Raw genomic sequence first — 24,796 nt, forward strand, 5'->3', positions numbered from 1 at the left:
CCAAACAGTCTGCATTTGTTAGCAACCTTGTCACTTACTCACCTGGCCTGGGTTCAAAACACTGACCTAAAAGTGAAAGGTTCCCGTCAGCCACACAATCCTAACTAATAAATTTAAAGTCCATCTTCAGCACAAGGTTACCTTTCATCATGAGCTGGGGTGTGGGAGCTATCAGAATATTCCACTCGGAAGGCTTTGCAATGCTGAAACTTTTAATTAAGTTTGCTAAGCAAGTCAGTTTTGCTAAGTACAAGTCAGCTTTCTCTTGAATGTGAATGACTTTTTTTGCAGTACAGTTTGTCATCCACATCAGATGCATGAATCCCTGGAAAAAGATGGTCCCCAACACCATCCAGGCAATAGTCTATTAGAATCCTTTGTCCAAATGCACAAGTCCAGCTGTATTGAGTCAGCCCTGGATAATTCATAGTAGCCAGATGGAGTAATGGGGAGCAATCCCTTGCTGTTTGTTTTGAACTTACCCCTTCATTTTCCCTTCCACTTCAATAACAATATGCATGACATCATTTACAGTTACACAACGGTCTTTTGATGACTCTGCTCTCTTTGCCTTTTTTGTAAACCAACAGGTATGCTAGTACCTCATCATAACAGAATTAATACCTCTGGATTTTGGATTACATACCATTACCCAATGCACATTCTCAGTGTGGAAGATTAGATTTAGAGAATGGTAAATAATGGTATAGTCTGTGAAGTAAACAAAGTTCTCAAATTACTAACAAATTTCCAAGTTATAATAGCCCTCATATTAAATTGCATTCTCCAATGAGAGTGAAAAGACAGACTGTGAGTAATGACTGAGCTCTTGCTCCTCCACAAATTTCTGTACAACTTCTTTCAAGCTATAAAACCTCTTTATATGTCCAAAACCTTTATCCCACAGTAGAGTGAAATATAAACACATTCCATGGACTGAGACCTCTAAATGCAGAATTAGATGGGCTCTGTTAATCTTTACAATGGAGTGAAATTCACAGTTTCATGTAAATTAACTGTTGCATTTTGAAAATTTAAAAGTGTTTAAAGTAGAAAGTGAAAGAACTTGTATTTCATAATCCTCAAAAAACAAATATTGGTGAAAAAAGTTATCTGTGAATCAAGTATATTCAGAACTCAGTTCTTAAATGGCAGTAATGCTTTAAAAACAAAACCAAACACAAACAAAAGGAATCAATGGAACAACACAAATGTAAAGTTTTGTATTTTTGGTCAATGGCTTTTTTTTCTTTTCAGATGTTGATTTTGTATTTCCCTCAAAGGAAAAGTTTACACAACTTGCTGATCTCTTTGAATTTGTTTCTAGAATTTATTAATTCAACAGTTAACAAAACATGGAATAATTTTTTCTTGTTACATGCAGCACTGCCAAATTTTGCCCTTCAAAATGCTTCCTACGGAAATCTGCAGAAATAGAGGTGCATCACCCACAAGGACCTGTGCCTTTCTGACAGAACCAGGGTACTCTTACATGGCATGGCAGGGAGTTCACAGCATCCAGCCTGAACCTCTGAGGACTGCCACCTATTTGCATGGCACAACAGTATTTTCCTCTTAACAAGGTAAGCTGACTTTAGAGCATCCTATCCAAATATTCTCTGCTCTGATACACTGCACTTTGCAGAGCTTGCATGTACACTCTATAAACAAGCAAGCCTGACATTACATTCTGCAGTAGTATGGCTACTAACATCTTACACATCATTCCCGATCACTTTACACCGCAGAACCTCACAGTGCATGCGCAGAAATAAATTAGTTTTTGCCCAGTTGTCAAGGCATTAAAATAGATTTGCCACTACACTGCACAAAATTGAGTGCCACAAAGAAATTTGCACATTTTTATGAGTTCTAATGGACTCTGTCATCCATGTAATAAAGACTGCATCTTTGCATTTATACAGAGGTACATATTCACATCTCATAAAGTGCTGCCCAAATACCCCTCCCCAACCAGTCAGGCAGGGCACTAGGGACCCAAGCAGAGAGCTTGCAGAGCATAAAGTGTGTAGGTTCTGTTAGAAACTCCAAAGTACTGATGCACACTCCCAAATATCTCTTTTCCATGCATCATCTCTCTTGCTCTCTATAAGACTTTTAGATACAAATCTTGGGTGAACAAAATTAAGACAACTGATACTTTTGAAGGCATGCTCAGTTAATGGAAAAGAGCCCTATTTACATTCTGGTGCTTTCTGGATCACTTTTGAGCAAAGTGACATTTGGGAAGTCTCACTCAAAATGCAAGTTAGACAAAGGATCTAAATATTGAAAAACTGAGGGAAAAAAAAAAAACATAGGAAAAGGTATTTCATATGTCATGGGACCAAAATATACAACAAAAGGCTGAAGTGTGACAGGCTCAAAAGAAATTCACCAGTTTCTATGTGGCTCAGAATTCATTAATTCTGGAACAGTACCTTTCCTGTATTTCTGCTTCACAGAAGTATCAACAAACTAGAAGGACTCTTCAGAAAAAGATTTGCATTAAAAATGTCAACAGGTTTGGAGGGAATTGTTTCAGCAATGATAAAATATCTGAGACCAGCCATTTTACTGTTTTCTGTCTCCCTCTATATTCTTTACCAATTGTCCACTTCTTCACAATTACAGAAGAAAAGAACAATCTCTGTTTCATTTTCCTCTCCCTGTGGGGACTTGAAAATGAAGTATAGGTAATCCCCAAAGGGATTCTGTGGTGGATCTGCAATGGGGAAATCAATGCCCCTCAAAGTGCCTGGGGCTTTCTCAAGTTTGTTAAACAAAGAACATGTATTACCACTACCCCATCAGTGCCATATGAACCTTCTTAATAAAGAGATAGGATCTCCTATTGTTTCTATTCTTAGGTCCTTCTTCCACCAGCTGTACCTTACAGTGTTCCTTCTGGTTTCCCAAGAGCTCATGAACTATCACAGACAGTGCTGGTTAACAGTTTTGTTTCAGCACATACATATTTCAATGGCCAAATACTATTCAGGATGAGATGAAAGAAGCATTCACACATTACAGTATGGAAGGAACTACAGGTACAGTATGGAAGGAACTAAAGGTATGCCCTCTGGAAATAGAAGGATTAATTAAAGTAGGCTAATCCAGGATTTATTTGACTGGATTTCCAAATGTCTTTCCTTTGCTTTCTCTGTTGATTTTCTTCACCATGCTATCTTTATCCAGTAATTATACATTACACTGTCAGGTGAGTAAGTAAATCCATTATAAATTTGTCAATACAGAGTGGGATAAAACTATGTTCCTATCCAATTTAACAACATTCTTTAAAGCACTTCCATAATCATAAAACAAGGTCTTCTGACAGATATTGAAAGTTTTTCCAATTTTACCATCACCAAAACATACATCCTTAAGTCTCTGACACTAATAAATGATAGGAAAATATGTCAATAGTCAGATCCCAAAACATTTACACAGTAAATGTTGTCTTTACACTCCGTTATGTAGTACATTTGGAGATAACCAAACCTAATTTCACTTGTAATCTTAACTAAGGTTTCAGCTGAGACTCATAGAGAAAGGAAAACCTCATACATTAATTCCCACTTATGCAACAAAAGGCTCCTCTGTGGCATATATGCCACATTACTCAATGCAGTATTTCTCAATACACAAAGCACATAATCTGTCCATGTGAATTACTTGACTATTTTAACTGATGACTAGAAAATAACCAATTTTTATTTCATGTTTGTAGTTATTTCTGTGGTTAAAGATACCACTTAAATATACTGGGTTTGTTTATGCTTTTTTTTTTTGAGGAATTATCTATAGAATGACATTTTCTAAAACATTTAAAATATCCTGTAAGAAAGCAGACTTTCAGACCTGAGTTTCTAAATAATATCTAGTGAGGCTCAGGTTCCTAAATTACTTATGTTTCCCTTAAACCAGAACAAAGAACAAAACATTACTTGGGATCTTTGGATGACTTGATTATATATAAATAAGAAATTTAGCTAACTTGTTCTCAAGCACTTAGCTAAGAATAGATAGGTAAATAAACAATGATGACTGTAACTTCTGGAGGCATAAACAATGGTTTTAGACAGTGTGTGATAAGCAAACTCTTGTATCAATTAAATAAACAGTTCTTTGTTAACAGGGTCTCTCTTCTCAACAGGAGCCATGCTGGGACATGTCCTCGGTCATGGAAATGAAGACCTTCGACAAAAGGAAAGAAAACCAACTTCAGCCTCATGTCTGGTGTTTTGCTTGTCTTTTCCTATAATGCCAGATTGGTCATAAGTGCATTGTACATGATATGTGCATGCACAGATACAGCTGCTTGTGGGGCTGCACTGCAAACCACATTACTGAAATGATTTAGGATTAAGAAGTATTAAAAAGAGGGAGGGTTGCTTCACATTTCTTCCATGATCTGGTATATAGCAGATCATTGTACCAGCAAATGAAGGGGACTGGAAGCCTATAGTCAGTAGTAGAGTCAAAGATGATCAGCTACCCTGCCAAAGAAAACCTGTGATGGAACTACTCTCCAGAACTGAGGTGGAAATGAGCTTGGACTACAGGGGTTTTCTCAAAGGAACTTCTCTAGGTGAAATAATACCCTAGAGCTACACAATTATTTATAGTTGGGTGTTTGGGGTTTTTTGCTTTTTTAAAGTTTTGAATTCAATGCAGCTGGGTACCAGTTTTCTTCACATTAAAGAGTGCAATGTTTTAAGTCTTGCAGCAGTGAAAAGCTACACTGGTGCCAAGATTAAATATAAAACAGAGTTTAAAAAAATCACTTAATGCTAGATAGTTATGCCTTTCTATTCCTGCCAAAACAGCGGGCTGATTTTCAAATGTGCAAAATAGACAGAAGCTCCTCCTGACGTCAGTGGAAATGCCTGGGTGTTCAACACCTATAAAAAAATATGAGTGTTTCCTTAGATGCTTAAGGAATAATCATGGATGCTAATTTTAGCCTGGGGTAGTCACCTTCCACAGACTCCTGCCATGGCAGTGGGGGTGAGCAAGGCTTTTCAGAGGGGCAGTTAAGATTAGAATCTGTCTGCTGTAAATTAGGTTCTGCAAGTTATCAAAGTAATGGATGGCTGAACTTCTTTCATTCACAAGTTTTTTGAAGAGAAATAAAAAGCAAACATCAGATTTCAAGTTGAAGGAATTCTGGCAGTTAAGAGCAGTTGGGAGGAAGCATTCAAAATAAATGGAAAATCTTACTCATATCAAGTACAGTAAACACTTATCACTGCCATCTGCAAAGTCAGCACATACTGTTTTGGAGATGACACGGACAAAGCAATGTGTCCTTTTAACTCAAACATGGGTAAAAACAGGACCAGGTACAGGAGCAGCAGTGTCCCTTCTTGCACTTAGGACATAAATTTAGGATTTATTTTCTCCCCTCTGTGCACACTCAGATATTTTAGGTCCAATTATAGAAACTAACTAAAAATCAGCCAGACAGCTGTCACCTTCTGCTTTCCTCTGGTCTTCAAAAGCATGAAGTGTATTTCTACAAGCTACCACTTCCAGTAGGAGACACTTTTATAAAAGAAGACCATTGCACTTCAAAACCTTCTGCCCTGTCTCTTCCTGCAGAGCAGTAACACCTGTCCTGCAAACCTTTCACACCAGTAGTTTGAGGATTACTGAGACCATGCTGCCTTGATCTGTACTGAAGTGTTTCTGTTAATGCCAGCGGGAAGAGTTACTACAGCTTCTGTACAGAAACATGCACAGAGGGTGATCTGTAGGACCTGTATGGTTATGATAACATTTATGCATCAAGTCTCTCAACCTGAGGCATGTTTCAAACCAACAAATACAGTAATCTAAGAACAAACATCACACATTCTTATCACAGCATTTCATGAAGACAAACACTAAAGATGTGAAAATTACCTCCAAACTAAGAGGAATGAAATTCAATTAAGGAAGAAATTGAGTGCTCGGTGTGAATACATGCTCCTTCTGGTATCAGCTGACAGTAAGGAATGCATGGCCATAAAGGAGATATTTACCCAGAGTCAGCAACTTCTCAGCACTCACACTAGAAGAATACTACATCAGCTACACATTGTTTATGCCAACATTCACGGTCCAGAAGAAATTATGCTTGGCAGTAAAGCCATTGAAACCAACTCAACTTTGCCAACTGGGTAAGCACTTTTATATTTGTTTATTTGTAAGGATATAAAATAAGACACAGGAGGGACATTTTTTGACTTGGGAGAAGGCAAAGCAGCACAAATTTCCATCTAATTCTATTTCATTGACACATTTCTTCCTGCATCACATCTATCTGCATTCCAGCTGCAAATCCAGTGCATTCTTCTGTAAGTAGGGTTTGCAGTACAGTTTCTAAAATACTACCAATATCTGCATATTCATCAACATTTGCAAATAAAGAAAATCTTAATGCTCAGTCTTTTTGAAATTAATCAGTAGAACTACACAGTGCAATTCAGAAATCACTAGCTAAATTAAAAGTCATTACATAGATCAGAATTTATGCAACAGTGACCAATTCATGTGAGGCGTTTTTTGGCATCTGATTTTTCCATCATAATGATGTCTTTTGTCTTGTGAGAGGACAGAAGGTTTTTAACAAAAGATTTTGACCTGGCCCCACTGGCCAAAAGTAGTCAAAATTCCTTTTGCAAAGCTCTTTTAGTTTAATTTGGAAATTGATGATGGAATCATGATATTTTCTTACTGATATTCATTAGTTTACAGAATTTGCCCCAGCCCTGCTTTTGTTTGCACAGGGCTAGAAATTGTATAAGCGTGGATGTATTTTTAGTGTGGTCTCAGGGCTGAAAACCCTTAGAGGTCTTCCAAGCAAAAACCTTCCATGTTTCTCTTCAGCTCTCCAGTGACCCAGAGATTTAGGCAAGATGCAGACATCCCACTCTCAAGAGATTATTGCAAAGTCCACTGCTTAACACACAGCTTTTCTCTAGCTCTTAAGCACATTGGTGGCAGCTTATGGAAACCCACTTAGATCCATACTTTCTTCCAATCCTCATTGTTTTACTAATTGGATCAATGCATCTACAGACAGACATTTTACTATATGAATTTCAGGGGAGGTTGTGTATCTATGAGTGAGAGGCAGGTAGCCTTTTCTTCCCATTATAAAATGGTGCTTACAATTTATTTTCATAATACGTTGCTGGCAGATATTTGGGGGTCAATGACAATTAACAGCTAAACTTGGACTGGGAATTATCAATTTGACAACACTTAAAAGCATACAGAGCCTGGAATGGGTCAACATTGAGAGGTTCATTTGAGTTTAAATAGAAAACATAATATTGAGTAATTTATTGATTTCTCTCAGTACTGGTAAAGAAAACCTTCCCATTCAAATAATGTACCTACATAATCATTTCTAGTAGAGTGAATTTCATAATAGTTTTCTTTGATTTTTCCTTTATATACCAGCACCACAGTATTCAGGGCTGCACACCTTACTGACAGCTTCCAAGACAAAATATGACTGTTCCACTATCCTTTCAGCATGCTCCTCTCAAGCACCATTCCATGCAAGTAACATCAGCAAGAGGAATTTAACATGTTACTATTTTAAAAAGCACTAATCTCTAAGAGGCAAATTGTACAGAACAAGCCTTAAACATATCCCCTATTTCTACAGAGATTCTTGTTTTCATGGCAACTCATCATAGGATAAGAGAAATTGCCATTCCATGGTCTTCTGTTGCATCAGTGTCTAATACCTGGGACAGGTACACTATATGCTGAAAAATCAGGACATGCTGTTGCAGAAAAAAACATATGTTTGTCTATGGACTACCAACTTCTCTCCCACTCAGAACACACATAGCACGTAAGAAAAAACAAGATATGTTCTTCGTGTGTTCTTAATGCTAGAGCTTTGGGCACCCACTCTTTGAAAATTCTTGATGCACCCAAAGGAGGAGCATTTGGCCTTGGAATGCTGAAACTTATGTTTCATAAGGTGCATTCTGTATCTACAGTAACATGTACCATTTGGCAAGACATTGCTATTCTATACAAGACAGCCAAATACTTGCTGAACATTATGGGGGGGAAAAAAAAAGTCTAAAAATGGTGACATTTTTTGGCACTTTTCAACTACTAATACTCAAAGAAAATTCTGCATTTCAGCCAACAGAATTCCCAAGACACCAACATAACAGTAATTATCTGCATAAAAGGTAAGGGAGGGAGAGAACTGCAGTGTAGGACTCAGCATATGAAATAGCATATGCTACCATGGCACATGGTTTTTCCATTATCGTTCTGCTTTCGAGTCTGGATGATTTTTCTCCTGGTATATTCAATCTCCTCCTGAAAGTAGTTCTGAAGCTACTCAACTCTTTATAAGAAATATCCTCTTTGTAAGAATATGCAACTGTTAACAGGTTAATACTAGAAATGAGAAGGTTCATACTCTCTTAGAAAAGAGAGGACCTTTTGCTTCCCTCACACCTCCTACATTCATGTCCAGACCCTGTTCATGTTGCTCACTTGCAGAGGGGAATCCGTGCCTTCTCAACAATCCCACTGGTATTCCAAGTGGGTAAAAAGTGCTACCTCAGTGAAAACCCTCTAGTGGTGGTTTCTGTGTCTGCCATGCAAGCCTAACCCCAAGGCTCATTATTCAAGAGAAGAATTTTACATGGTTTAAAACAAACAACAAAACCAAACCCAAATCAATGTCATTTCCAGATAATCCCAGTAAAAGATGAAGACCTAGGATGGAATGTCCTCTACACATTGCAGATATTGTTATATTCTCTGCAACAATGATTTCAATCTGGAGCCTGTAAATCCATAAAAAGTGGTTCTGTAGTACTTAATTTTGCTCGTAGCATCCAGCCTCTCCTGCTAACCCTTTTCTGCCCTACATTTATTTTTCATTCATTCATCCTTGCTTATTTTTCTTGTCCAGTGAAGAATGAAGTTGTTTCTTTCCATTACATCTGTCTTCTCACTCACCAGTAGAATTCTTACAGGAAGAGATTTCTGATAAGAAACCAACTTAGATTCCATCCACAGAAGACCAAGCAAACTTAAGAGTAAATCTGGGATACTGACTGTAACTCTATTTATAGACTCTGAAGTCAGACTGAGCACAAGGTCAATTTCTCTTTCAGGCTGCAATGAACCTCTCAAATCTGCTGAACTTAATAAAGCTGCAGCAATGTAAGAAAAATAAGAACTTTGTCCATAATCCATAATTCTTATAGCTGCTGCCAAATAATCAAATAATTTGCCATACATGTGACTTCCTACTTTTTTTTCCCTTTTGCTTGCAAGGACAACAGGAGGTATACTACCAGCCAAAGGAGGCAATGCAGATAAATCCTTATAGGTCACACTGGAAAGGTAATCTGATATGCACTGCTGAAGACTAAAAGACACAGCTTTTTTCCTTAAGAATCTTTCCCCAAGTCCTCACTCATGCACAATGTTCAGTGTCATCAAGAAGATTTGCATTCAGAAAGAGGGCAATATTAAGGTAAATAAATATTTTAAATCTTGTTTATTTTATTCCAGTATAAAAAAACCCCATCCAAATGGTCATCATTTACATTGACATCTACATTAAAACCCTTCTGCATTAAAAAAGCAGTGCTCCAGAGCAAGCTAGAATAAGACCATTCATCTATAACAAAGTCAGTAAGGCAAGGAACATGTTCCCAGTTCTTTCTTTATGTGTGTTAGGGCAATAGTGTCAGACATGTCTTAATTACTGCAGGAGGCACATGTTAAATATGTGAGCTCAGTTTAATGCCTTACAATACAACTGTCCTGAGAAAGGGTCCACACTTGTTTCACAACCTTCCTTGGAAGTCTAACAAACCACATTTCCTGCCAGTTTTAAAAAAGCACACTCACTCTTATAATTACTTATAAGCAAAAGTTGCAAATAGGCACGAGTGCTGGTTAACACATGGCTCACCAAGCAGTGTTGGCAGATCAAAAACTTTACAAAAATACAGTGTTTGTGGATTTCAAGTAACAATGTTGTGCTTGGTTTCCTAAGCTAAGGGACACAGCATTACCTTATTTTCCTTTTAGTTCTATTGAGATATGGGGTAGTGAAAACTAAAAGGATTGTGGAGTCTGTTGAACTTTTCTTGAAAACTCAAGAAATAAATTTATTATGAAGAAAAGAGAAATTATAAGTCTTCCATTATAAGCTAGTATGATTTCTACTTCCACTCCAGTCCAGCAGGGTAGGGACTGATGGACAGCTGATCTCTAGTCTGACACACCATAAAACCAACCATTTCTACCAGTTCATACAAATATCTCTGCTGTCCTCTCTACCAGTGAGAAAACTGAGGTCAGAGGTGATCTGACCTTGTCTAGGGTTACAGAGCAAAATGAAGAAAACAATCCCACCCTCTCTGGCCAAGCTTTCTAATTTCAAATACTTTTTTATTTCTGTGTAGTACTGAAGAAACAAGGGGCCACTTCCATAGATCTTTCAGCTGCTGTTTTATCACACGTGGGCAACAGAAGTGTAATGGGTCAAGGAGCAGACTTCAGGCATCTCTCATCTCATGGTATACATCTATATATTCAAAAAGACACAAAGGCCATGGTTCTGTAATTATTTTCTACTGTAGACAGCATGTCCACCCAAAATACAATTTCTGCTTTCTTTAAAGATCCTGTCTGAAAAGCCCAACCACATGGGGTCTAAGTTTTCAAAAAGAGTGTCTAATGCACAAATGGTCAAATTGTTGCATTTTCTTGATATCCTGAGTTGACACAGGCTAAATGTAACCTCAACTAAGTCATTTAAATTGTTGCTCATATTCAGAAAGACAGTGCTAAACCACAACTCAGCTTTCTTTTCTATAGCGTTCTTCATATATTTTTGGACATCTGCGACCACCAAGGAGCCTGGATTACAGCAGACCATAATACTCTATGAACCACGGTTATAATTAGGCGTCACCTCCATTGTAATCCTATGGATGTCATCATGTGTTACCAGCATCTGTTGACAGATTTCATACCAGGCATATCACTGAAATGGCAAGTCTGGAGAGGGCAGCCCACAATAGAAACAATGGCATTTATTTCTGGTTTGTTCCAAGACTGTCTAATAGAAAATATATGTTGCCAACTGCCACATGGAGCCAGGGGCTCCACCAAGATCACTTTTGAATATTGTATTACCAGTTAGAACAAAGATCTGTGCCCATGCACTTGCAATCTTCTCCTAAGGAATAAGGAAACTAAGAAAGCACTTTCTGCAACTGTCTTAGCACAAATTAGGAAAACACAGAAGCCTTGACATTCTACAAAGTTTATGAGGCCCTTCATCCTGCGATTACTTACTTCTCATGTAATAATAAATTCAGATTTCTTTCCAAGATAAGGAACAAGGATCCTCTCTTGTAAATTTTATTTGAATATGGTATCACATTAACATTAAAACTAAACCCTTGGAACTGGCAATGTTAGGTAGCAAAACCACAGTCTCTACTCTATGCAAGCAAAACGGAGACTGCTTTAATTTGACAGTGGGGAAATTTGACTTTCTGCTGAAGTACTACCTGTTCACAGGAACGGAAACATAAAATTTTCAATGCAGTATAACTGCTCCCCACTTTCCTGTAAAAATCAAGAGACTTATTGTAAACAAGAATATCTACCTAATCCAAATTGTCTTTACTTTTTAACATTTGCATTGAAGGAAAACTGCATTAGAGTGCATTAGTATCTAGTAACTTGACCATTTTCTTTTAAAAATAGCCTTCTCTGAAAAACTGGACAATTGAATCCTAATCAGATGTAACACAACCTCTTACAGCTGAGCAGTTTTGCATCACTAAAGCACTTTGGCACTAAGATAATTTTCATTCTCATTATAAAATGCGAAAGTATAGTTCACCATCTGAAGAGTGCCAAATTAAAATAAATGCCAACATTGATGAGTACAACTTAATTATTCGTTAGTAGTTGCAGCAGCTGGTAGATCAAAAAAAGTGAACTTCAGCTTAGAACTTCTCCCCCTGTCCTCACACAGCAGGATCTGAATAGGCATGAATGCAAGAAAATGAACAAAACCAGTTAAAAACAACAGAAAGATGGAGGCTACAAGCTAAATCTGAGAGGAAAATATTGCTTCTACAAATTTTAATGGAAAAGTAAACCCACTGTCCCCAACTATTCTAACAGCTCTTAGTTTTATAATTACACTTTTATAGTATAGCTTTTATAGGAGCTGTAACAGTGGGACTGTCATAAGATCTAAACTGGCACATTCTGCTTAAGATGCTCATCTATGTAAAATGCATATTCAACCTTATTGTCCAGAGCACTGTCTCTCACTCCCTACCTTTTTTTCATTCTTGTAACCAGCAGATAACCTTTTAATCCCAGATCTGTCAGCTGTGACTTCAACATCACCTTTTAAATTAGGAAGCAATAAATCCTTTGCATTATTTCATCTTTCTTTTCCATATCCTACTTAAAACAATGTTATGAAATTAGATATTACAAATATTACTAAAGTAGCAAAGCACTGACATAACTCCTGCTGGGATCATAATTTCTGCTTATGTTCAGAAAAAGAACATGGGCAGTACTTGGTGGCACAATAGTTTTCTTACACCTACAAGGCAAGAAGCATTTCTTCTAAAACTGTGTATTCCGAGAAGTTTATAGACATGGGGTTTTTTTCCAGTAAGTGAACTGTCATATAGGAACATAATCATGACATACAGTTTTCCAAATATAGCCTGGATATAATTCTAGCCTGGATATAATTCTATATTTAATGTAATTCTATGACAATACTTTCCTTGTCAGGTCATTCAGTCAGAATGGAGATAAATAACAAATTCGAATAAGAGCTGACTTGCAAGACCACAATTTCAAAAGTGACTTCCCAGTCTGCTCTCAGAAACACTGCAAACTTTTCTGCACACTAACTTTGAACCATCTCGTTTATCTCTGTTCATAATTGCAATTTACTCTTTTTGAAAAATCAATTGGACACACGCATCAATTCAAAGTCTGCTTTCCAAAAGGAAGACCCAGGAAATTAAGTTCAAAGTTTCTGAAATATTTATACATAAATCTAGAGGTACTGACAGAATATTTGCAGTGCAATATAAATTTGAAACTCCCATAAAATATCTTCATCTGACATAGATTTCACTTAAGATTCAAAAAAGTGAATGCTTTATCTTAAAAATATGGCATAGCTACTTTACATAATATAAAGGGTTTATACAGTGTAAAATACATTTTATTAGAACCCCTTGCTTTACAACCCCGACAATTCCAGACAAAACATGGCAGTAAGATAGGGCATCATTCCACACAGAAGCACACAGACAGATGCACATTATTTCCAGACCTTCCTTTGCTGTTTCTCCCATGCTGGGTCCAGGAGCAGGTCCCTGTCCCATTCTTCTTCTTGGGTCATGTACTCATCTTCTTCATAGTTGTAGGTGTACTGCATGTTTGTATCTATCTGATTCATGCTATTCATGCTACCCGGGGATCAGCTTCAGCTGCTGTGGCTTCTACTACGACTTTAGTTTACTTGCTGAGAGGTTGTAGGTAGCAGTCTTTTTTTCCTTCTTTTTTTTTTTTTTCCCCTCTTTTTCCAAGGTGACAGGGAATGAATATTGACTAATCTTGCTGAGAGCAGAGGCTGAAACTGCCAGGTAGGTGCTGACCTGTGGTGACCTTCCCTGCTGTGTCCCTGGCGGCGGCGGCGGCGGCGGCTGCTGCTGCTGCTGCTGCTGCTGCTGCTGCTGCTGCTGCTGCTGCTGCTGCTGCTGCTGCTGCTGTCGGTCCCTGTGGCTGACCCTGCGGAGGAGCCCGGCGCAGCTCCCGGTCGCCGCTTATTATCCCTGCCGGGCCGTCACGTGGCGCTCGGGCCCCGGCCCCGGCCCCGCCGCGGGCACCGGGCAGGGGGGGCTGCCGCCCGACACGGCCGGCCGAAATGCCCGCCTGCTCTGCCAACCTGATACGCACCTGTCCTTTGGTTCGGGTTTTCTTCCCCCTCTTACTGACATGTATTCCTGCTCCCCAAGACCCGCCTACGATCCGCTGATGCAGCTCGACATCGCTCAGCGTTAGCCCGAAGTGCGCGTCCCGCCTTGGGACGCTTCGCACTTTCAGATTAAGGATTACACGAGCCAGCCCAGCAAGGACACCCAAGTGATGAAACGTTTCCCAGTGGCAAAAGGTCTGGGGTTAACCAGGCAGCATGGAAGCACAACTTTTAAAAAGCAACACATCTTTTTGTCCAGAAAAGACGCTAATTAAATCCAAAAGCAGGCACCAAGAAGCACATACAAAGCTCTGTGGAACCAGGAACTTTACAAGTGTGCGGCAGGAACCATTTGCCCGTTCTTTCCACAGGGCAAAATCTCAAAGGGTAGCCTGAGATCAAGCATCCTGGCAAGCATGTCCGGTATCTCCCGTGCCCTATCATTCCAGTTGCTTTGGCAACAATGTTTCTTCTGGGAATTGGCAAGTTTACTACGTTCTTCATGGAGCTTGTCACTAATGCCTGCACCTATCATCAGCCAAGGTCATCTTCTCCAGCGGTGTCCACACTGGATACAATACGAACCTCACTTACAAAATGAAAATGCTCACCAAAGCTGAGCTTTTGGAAGCCGTAAGTTACAAAATCAGGCGCGTGGAAAAACTGTGCTCACTGAAGTCTCAGTAAGTCTCTAAGCCAATGGGAATGAATAACCAGAGTAATTTATGCCTAGACAGCAATATGCCCTCCATTTCATATTGCTAACTAAAGCTCTGTTTTCTTCCAAGTCACCTTCTATCCCTTGACTCCAAGCAATATAGAACATGCACACATGCACAGAAAATACCTACTCCTCAGCTCAAAAAAGCTTTATAAATGCAGCACTAAGGTTGCAAATTGGAATTCAGAAGAGGATTGCAACAATTCGTTCAATAACAGCAAGCTGAACTTTGATGTACATACTGTGAGATAAACAGTCTAAAAATTAAATTCCAAATCTAAGCACCCAGACAGAACAACATGCTTTTCACCTGCTCAGTGCAAATACTCTCAAGGTTGCTACACTTCTACCTACAGAACAAAGCAAATGCTATGCTTAGACTTTTTGCTCAAATGCAGATGAGCATTCTCTTAGGATACTCTGAGACAATATCAAATAGCAATTACAAAACAACATAGTTCATGTATGTACACATTATATGTATGCTGGTGTAACTTGTGTGGTTTATTTTTATAGCTTGGTAGACATCTTCAGTTTTCAATACAAGTCTAACTGCAATCACTTAAATGATAATTCAAACCTTCAAAGTCAGTAAAATCATTTCTTCTTATTTGCTATATACAGCACAGAAGTTTCTAGAGGAAATGCAGGAAGCAGTCAGAGGAGTCCTAGAAGAACACACATAAATTTTAATATGTGACCCAGAGCTGGCCCCCATACAAAGAGCCCTCCTGCTGATGAAACTGTGACCTTCCACACACTCCCCCATTAGAGGGGAGCCATTGCAACCAGGTTTGTGCCTTTCCTTGGCACTGCCTTGTCTGGGGATCTACATGGATGGAAATGGTTCTGCATCAGTCCCCAGTGTGCAGTACAGATGAGCTTTACAGGTACTGATGGCTTCATACAGGGAGGTATTAGCTACAACCCACATTTTATTTGTTGGTCCTCACCCTCTAATATGGGCCAGGGTGCCCACCTCAGTCAGGAAGTAAAAACTGAGGTGCTTTGGCAAAGAATTTCTTTAATAAAGAATATCCAATCACACTGTGGATTAGGACTGGAATCAGACCCATGTCTAGATGTCTAGAAATCAAAGGATATTCTACCCAAATTTTCTAGAATTCTTAAAGAAGGCTATTAAGTCTTTCATAAAATAACTGGATTTTCTCAAACTACAGCTAGCCACTGCTAAAAAGCTACTGTTCATTTTTCCATGTTTACTCGGTACATAGGTGAACACTACTTGATAACAAAGCAAATTGAGCAAAAATATCTTCATTGTTCCTAGGAACCAACAGCCAGAACCATAGTATCTCTCAGCTAGTCTGAGAGATAAAAAAAAAAAAAAAAGTTTCTAAGATCCACTTTGGCCAGGTTATATTATTCCATTTTAGATAAAAAAAATTTCAGAATGAAAAATCTTTTTAATTCTGAAAATGTCAAAATAGGAGGCTTCAACATTGTCAGTGTGCATTTTGGGAACACTGGGCTTTTTACCTATGAAACAGGAGGTTAAATGGAAGACCCCTGTTTTCAAAAAAATCCTGCCTATCTTGATGGAATCTGACCTGCTTTAGGTTCTCTAACTAACTGCTTACTCCCTCTTAATCAGACAGCATGAGTAGGCAGGGGAGATATTTATAGATGGGAGCTTTAGGAGGAGCATCTGGTACTTTGTTTACTACTTTAATTTAATTTTATAAACTAACTGTGTGGATGGTAATGAGAAGCATATGAATGGAGGTCCGTAGTGGAAAGAGAGCCAAACTCGACGTGGAAAGGGAGCTGTCTCTTTCAGCTCAACAGGAAAATAGGAAAGTTGTGCCTAGCACAGTAGTATGAATAAAGTGGTTTGCTTCACCAAGCTTCTTCCCACATCAGAGGTAGGTTAGGATTATTCCCAAATAAAGCTGGCAGAGTCACGTAGCCATGGACTATGCATGCCTAAGGAGAAAGAAAATAAAACCAAAACAGAAATAAGCAAAGAAAGGACAAAAGTCTCAAAGAGAAAAAAAGAAACACAATGTACCATATGATTAGGGAACATTAAGTTGACATGGCAAAGTACCTGAGAGTCAGCAAGTATATTTAAAGTAGAAATGACACAGGTTGTTTATGATGGGCAAGACAAAAGAATACTCAAGACTGCCAAACAGGTTAGAAAAAATAAGGTGCCAGGGGAAGATCAGGAGTAGAGATGGCAGAGCTGAATTGTCAACTACTTTTGTTTTTTATTTGGCAAAAAATGAACAGCTGTAGTTCATGCTAACATAAACACCATTAAGGACCTACTCAGGAGAATGGTGACTTGAACCCAGGAGAGCACTGTGGCAACCAAGCATCATGTCCCATGCATTTTGAGGAGCACCAAATGGCCAGATCTTTCCTAACAGCAGGAGCAGGTCTGTGAGTTCACACAAGGGAGTACCACCCAAGTGAAAGCCTTCTAGTATGATTTGCATGAAGCTCCTTGAGAATCAAATGGCTTTACTACCTAAAGGACACTCATCTTCATCATTCTTCTTAATGAAATTGAAGGTTTTCACAGAGTTTATATTTAACATTCATTTACTTATCAAAAGCCGTCATATCATTCTTTCAAGAACTGTGTCCTTTGCATTTTTACTGTTTCTCAGATTTTCAGTCCTTGAACATATTTCTTATGCTTCCCTCTCACAAAATTGTGGAATAAGCCAACAACTTTTATTAAAACTTCAAAAATGCTGAACACTGCAACAGTGTTTCATCAGATCATTCTTCTATTTGAACTTGATGAGATCTAGAACAAGAAATGAGCCAGATTTCTCTACTTAAATAATTGCCTGTGAAACAATCAACTGACATGGAAATGGCCACCATTAGTTTTCAGCTGTAACACTTCTGTGTAGGAATACAATAGTTCGTATCTGCCAAAACTGTCTCAGAAAGGCCACAGGAAGATAAAGAACCTTATAAGAGCTCAATCAGTCATTGAGTCTTTAAGTAATCATCTTGTCCTAGTCACTGCCTGCTTCTTCGTGAAAAAGAACACTAAGATGCTTTATCAAGAAAGAAGACAATGAAAGGTAAAAGAAAATAAATTCAAAGTGACTATTCTTCTGTGTAAACTGTTAATGGAATCTTAAAATGGGGATCGAAGAGCCGTTGTCTTTTCAAAGCATGCCATAACTGCCACTTGTAGATAAAATATATTTTTGCTTGTGGCAAATATCCACTAGTTTAAAGCTTAACCAACAAAAATCTGAATTATTTAAGAAAATTATGATCTGGCCAAAATGTCAGATTCTGTTAAAAATTATGCATAAATTTCCCTCACAAAGCTAAGCAGAAAAGTAAGGTATGTTATAAAATGTACACATCATTTATTAGAGGTGTTTCAGGGTTTGGTTTTTTTGCAATACAATAAGTATAACCTGCCTTCTTCAATGTAAGAAATACACTACATTGTAAAAAGAAAACCAAGGTATTAAGTTCATTATGTAAAGGTAGTATGAACAAACTTCAAACTCACTTAATATTTCTGAAACCAACACATACATAAGAAAAAACAGAAAGAAAGAAGAGAACAGAGCCATACGTCTGGGAACGAAAACCCTGATTTTGTCTGAGCTAAGGAAAAGCACTGTGGACATTAAGCATATGTAGCCCTCCCACATTTAGCACCAAGAGGCACAAACTTTGATTCTGAAAATCTCCATGCTACTCATACAAGGTGATATTAACTATACAGTAGCTAATTACTTTTTAAAAAGTATGTTATTTCCAATGACAAGTTTGGAAATTAAATGTAAGAAAGAACAGAAAAGAGTAATTTGCTCACTTCATAGTAACAACTGTCATTGCCAGAAGATCCCAAAGTGTTTCATCAGCTATATATAGAGACGACTTACTCTGTCCCTGGAATTCAGCCATGGATGAAGTGTAGCAAGAAACATTTATGGGACCAACAAATACTACCAAAGCATAGCTTGGGCTTCAGGGGTATGGAGAAAATGCTGACAGCACTGACATCACTGGCTTTTGCCAACCCTTTGTGCGGAAGGAAAATCACGGGGCTGAGACATGGTGTGACCATGCCAGCTCAAGATGCCCTTATGTGACCTTGAGCAAGCAAATTCGGATAAATTTTTCCCAAAAATCTGAGTGTTAGCTTGTTAGACTACTGTCTCTGAGAGAAACAAACTTATGGTGCTGCACTCTGCCATCTCTGAAACAGTGTCAGCAATGCTTCCTTTGGTCCTTAATGTCCACCTAGAAAAGAAGTAGAGGCTTTGTCTGTCTAAAAGCCCTGAGGAATCTGCACAACAATTATGAATACAGTGTGCTTTATCTATCATACATCCTTTACCTCTGGACTGTGTGTGGCCTGCACCCAAACATCCCTAGAATTATTCTAGGATGTCAAGCTTGCTCAGGGATTTAGGGTCCCTTACACCCTGGAGGCAGAGCTCCTAGTGTTTGTAGGGCCATGCTTAGAGCCCTGCATCCTGCACAGCAGATGGCCCTGGTTCTCCAAGAGGGTTCAGGGCAGGCAGCAGGAGGAATCAATCAACATCTGGTCTCTGCCAGAGTCACTAGGCAGTACTGTGATACTTAGCAACAACCACAAACTGCAAGGCGGGTGCTGAAAGGTGTAAGGTAGCTGGGCAAACCCTCTAGCGATGGCACTGCCAGGCAGCAGTGCATAAGATAATACCTTTCATGAATGAGAAGAGCCCTCAGACTTCACATTCTGATGCATTTCTATTCATAAGGAACCACGACACCTGAAGTCCCTTATTCCTTGAGCTAGATTGTTGAGGGTGTCTTTTTGGTTTAATGGTTCTTGTCAGGGTAGGTGCAACTCACAAAGACAGATTAGATCAGGGACTAAATAATATCAGAAGCTTTGATAGATGCTTTGCACAGATTAGAAGTGGGCAAAGGAAAAACTGGGAAAAGTATATTGTAATTTATATACCACACTTCAGTCAGTCTGTTGGCACACTGCGGTTGTGGGGCAACATGCAGTCAGCTACAACACAGTACACACAGTAACAGGTGGGGAAACTACAAATAGGGCTGGCGTAAGAGCGGAAAAAATGGCGAGACAGATCCAGGATTTTAAAAATGGTTCAGTGACGAGAATGCAAGGGGTAGGACCAGGGGTATAGCACGGCCTGTTACAAACCTTTTGAAGAAACCTTCACATATCATGTGCTCCCAGAATCCTGCCTATATTCCTATTTTTCGCTGTCTTAGCCTTACCACGCAGAGATCCTAAGCAAAGAAGAAACTGTGTGACTAGGGCAATGCAAAAGCTGCAACTGATGATACAATTTGTACTTCATTAATTCAACCAGTAAAAAATCCCTTTGTAGGCCAGCCTGTGACCCTTAACTGATTTAATTGAGACTGTCATTTAAAATAGCACCACATCATTCAGCAATAGTTTTGGTCACAATGAGAGAGGTGTGTGTGTGAAAGAGACAAGGAATTGCAAGGACAATATGCCTTTATTTATCTAGAAACAAACACCATCAACTAACTTAGAGTTTCCAGACGACAACTGAGGGGCACAGGTTTTAAACCACTGAGGTATGAGGTAGAGATTATGGGTACAGGCACTGCTGTGTTCTAAACTCAGCATTTGTACACGTTGACTGACTGACCTTTGTCAAGTTGCAGTCTCAATGCCCTTATTTCTCTTTCCAGATACACCAGTGTAATATCACTAATATCAATCATACTCAAGTTGCACAATCAAGAAGGCAATCTGGTTGAACAAATGGCTGGTTTGAAAAATGAATACTCTCTGCTTATTATTCATTGCACAGAAATTATAGAAAGATTAATAAAAACAGCAAATTAATCCTTGTATACAGCAGTGTTAGACGCAACCTGAATTACTGCCAAAAAGGGATAACATGTTCTTTATGTATAGCACCTAACAGTTCCTTTTCAGAACCTTTGTCCTTCCATGCTGTCCATAGAAGTTTTACCCTGACACTCAGCTGCATTAAGAATGTGCACTGAGAAAATGGGCAATGTTCCTGCCGTGCCTGATGTAAAAACAGCAAGGCCTGAATTTTCCAATTCTGGTTCTAAAGACAATTGCTTCCTTCCAGCTATGATCACTCTTACCAACTTCAGACATATTCCAATGTCAGGAGGAAGTATCAGTTTTGCACACCTTCCAGTATTGGACTGCTCTTAAGATCTACCAGCAAAAACCTACTCATAATGAAGGCTCTTGTCTACTTTCAATCCCTCTGAATCAGGACAAGTGCTTTGTTTCTTAACTAGCTCCCCTCTCTCCCTGCCTAAGTTCAGTTAAGCATAAGCAAAGGAGGACAGGAGAGCATTTAAATGTTTCTTCACTTTGAAACTAGGTAGTTTTTATGATAAATTGACTGAAGGGCATGCTGTTGTATCCCATAGTTAAATTTGAAATAGCTGTAATCTTCCAGAATTTCACAGCTGAACCAAATTCAACACGTGAGGCATTCTTCTAGGCCAGAAACTGTTCTGGGTAATTGTTCAGTTCATGTGAACAGTTACTGGAGGTGGAGTCAGCAACAAAGGTGAAATTACCCCTACAGGCTGTAAGGCTACACATGTATTTATACAAACTCCCACATTAATTTTTCAGTAGATACAATCCAAACACATCTTCCCCGATAAAAACATTCTGCAGAAAGCTCGTTTTTCAATTCAAATGAATAGACTCAAATACATTTTAGGCTTCTCTAGGGGAAATGATTTTGTCATGAATGTGCTTCTAGGACACCATGACACTTTCATTTGTTCCCCATAGTTTCATCCCTCTTGTACCACTTTCACTGGTAACCTTGGCACACAGATGATTTATGGAAGATCAGGATGTTCGGGCCCTAAATTTGTAGGGCCTGATTTTTTACTGTGAAAGTACCAGTGGTGGGAGTCGGGAGAATCACTGCACTTCCAATTCCAGGAGAGAATGTCTAAATCAATGCATGATGAAATACCAGAAAAATTGAGGATTCTGCTGGGCCTGAAGGCTCAAACCATTAGGCTTACCCAGTGGAGAAAGTGCAGTAGGTAATTGTACTCTGTAAAGTACATAAGGGAAAAGACAACTTCCATACTAACAACATTGATTATCCTAAAATGATGCATTGTATGGGGAAATGTAAGTATATACAGTTTGGAGCATGTGCCTCAGCTTTCTTTATAGACCAAGAGTAACACTAATACTGTGAAGTATAAGGAAGTGTGTGAAAATCAAATACCAGATAAATCTGTAATACTTGAAGACAAGTACAAATACTGTGATGACCAGAGTGGAAAACGATAAATTATATATTTGGGAATATGCTCCAACTGAGTGCAACAGACATTCACTGAATAAAGAAAAATCATAATGCTGTTGAACACTGCTTACTCATTACACTGAACAGAGTACAATTTCTGGGGGAAAAAAAGTGTGTGACTGTGCAAATAAATACATACAACACAGCTTGGAAAACTTAACTCTGGCATAGTCCACCATTAATTAAACTGTGATCTTGATTTTTTTTTTTTAAGATAACTGTGTTATAACTAATTATAAATAAAGTATAAATTAAGTAATTATAAATGGGTTCTGAATTGGAAGACAATTCATACACAATGTCAAGAAAAGCACTGAAGGCTTCCAATGCAGCCCAGCAGCTGCATAACCCCTACACCTTTTGCTCAAGAAATAACATCATGTTTTGCATCTCCGATCTGTCTGTTGCAGTTTACACACAAGAGTCCTTAAATGTGTTACAGTGACACAGACTAAACACATTTTTTGGATTAAATTAGTGATAAATTGTTTAAAGTGTTTTGTTGCCCCTCTGCAACTTAAAACAAGCCACATACAGCACCATACTGTTAATAATCAGCAAGTAATACAAACCAAAGGGATCACACTATAAGTAAAGTGAGAAAGATTCTGAAGTGTAACCTTTCCCATGCAGTACTTGAGAGTATCACAGCAGGAACTGTTTTGCCATCAGGCTTATTTAAAATAAACGTATCAGCATCAGTGTCAGAAGCACCTAATTCTCAGTGCTCCACACTCCCCTTCACTACATGTCCAAACCCAGGCTGCCTTCCTGGCCCTATACTAAGTGCCTGTCAAACCTTGTGCAGAAATAGTACCCTCATCTCTGCATATCTAAGGAATTGCTTCTGATGTCACAGCGTCTCTAAGTCTCCCCCAAGTAGTTTCTCTGCAGAGAACTGCCTTAAGTCTCCAATATGGACAGTGCAGGCAGAGTGTCAGAGAGTAAGAGACGCAGTGGAGAAACCACTGACATACACTTGTCAGTAAGGGCTGTTAGCAGATATCTAGAACATTGCCAGTTGTCAAGACTACTTTATGCAAGGCTGCAAGGCACAGAGACAGCAGGGCCACTATTTTAAATCTGAAAACGTGACACCTCTAGTAATCAGCAAATCTGGAGACACAGGCTTATTAGTAAAACTCCAGCGCATACCCTCATCTAACACACTATTTCTTCTAATTACAGGGTGTTTTTCCCCCCAAGAATTCCCACAATACATAAGAGCATGAACAGTTCTCAATCCACAATGAAAGCAAATACAAAAGCCAAATATCTTTTTGCAATGGCACTGAAACGCAGAGAAAAAATTGGGGTATTTTTGTGACTGCAGATACTCTGTGTGACTCAGTATTGTGAAAATGCACTTTCTGACTCTTTAATGATTCTAAAATATAACAGTATTAATATCTCTCATATATGTATGCATATATAACACACAAATATTAAAAAATGCTCTGTTTTTCACAGTGTTTACAGTGCCACTGTCCCAGGCATTACATGAACACATAGCTCATTCCTACACAAAAAATACGTAAAATAATTAAACTTTAGAATGTGAATAAACAAAATATGTAACTGAATATAGTTGAACAGCAAAACTGGCAGATAAATATTCTCTTCTGTGCTGCAGAGTGTGGATCATACCTGTTTTCAGGAACTGTCATACAAAGTTGTGAGCTCATTGTACTTCAAATCATGTACCAGCTACAGAAAAGGTCCATGGACTGGCAGTGGACAAAAGAAGAAATGAAAGCAGCACAGACTTCAGTGGCCAGCTTGGGAAAAAAGCTGAAATTTGTATTTAGTGCACCTAGATAGGAATGACACTATTTCTTCTTCAGGGAAAGAGCTGTGATACATCTTAATATTTTTAAAAGACCCAGAAAGTGGCTGGCTGACAAGCAAATTAAGGCTTGAACAGCTACAGGTCAGGAATGGGTGAGTGAGATCTGCTGCTGCTCCAACACCTGTCAATTGCTTGATTAACAGGCAACTGAAGAACGTGACAACAAGACTGTATACTGCAGTAAGAAAAGTGTGCTAAACATGGTCCCTATTGATCACTTCTTCCTCCTTCCCATCCCTCACTTTATTGTCTTTTTTCCTGTAAACAGCCATGCTGTGAACGATGAGACATGTCTAGCACACAACACTTTCCTTATAGTTCATTACACCCAAGTCCCCAAAGGCCACACTGCTTCACTCCAATTACCAAGTTCTCCCAATGCATTAAACAACGTGACTCACAACTCTCACAACAGTAGATCTATGACACCTACTCTTGCAGTAGCTTGTCTGGCACAGGCTCCTTTTCATAATAATAAACAGTTAATTTATACATCCAGTATTGTACTCCCCAGGCTAAGAAGCATCAGAGCATGACAGAAGACTATACATTCACAGCAATCACAAGAGACATCTTCCTGCTTTTCATTGCAACTGTTATGCAGTCTCTATAGTCCAACTTTCTAGCTGACTTTTTACACAAACAAAAAAGTCACAATTCATCAAGCAGCTCAGCACTGAAAGGACAGCTTTTTTCTTCCACTGTTTACCTTCTCCATTTGTCTTCCTTACTCTTCCCTGATGCTCCCAGGATAAACTAGACTACCTCAAATGGATACAAATGGATTTACAAAGATGACTATTGCCTATTCTTTTCAAGATCATGCTTTCTCTGCCTGTGTCTTGCTGAAACTAGTTTACTTA

General features: G+C 38.8%; 1 protein-coding gene across 14 annotated transcripts in view; it reads right to left on the reverse strand.

Moving 5' to 3' along the window:
- Positions 1-14,500, reverse strand: part of ACTN2 (actinin alpha 2) — a 68,172-nt gene extending 53,672 nt beyond the window's left edge. For all 14 annotated transcript variants that reach the window (XM_062488992.1, XM_062488987.1, XM_062488989.1 and 11 more), the window contains exon 1: positions 13,385-14,500. In XM_062488992.1, the coding sequence (XP_062344976.1) occupies positions 13,385-13,519 (135 nt within the window). In that variant the 5' untranslated portion in view covers positions 13,520-14,500. The remainder of the gene's footprint in view (positions 1-13,384) is intronic.
- Positions 14,501-24,796: the final 10,296 nt, after the last annotated feature.

Source organism: Cinclus cinclus, chromosome 3 (genome assembly GCF_963662255.1).
Source record: "Cinclus cinclus chromosome 3, bCinCin1.1, whole genome shotgun sequence".
In the NCBI taxonomy this organism is placed as follows: Eukaryota; Metazoa; Chordata; class Aves; order Passeriformes; family Cinclidae; genus Cinclus; species Cinclus cinclus.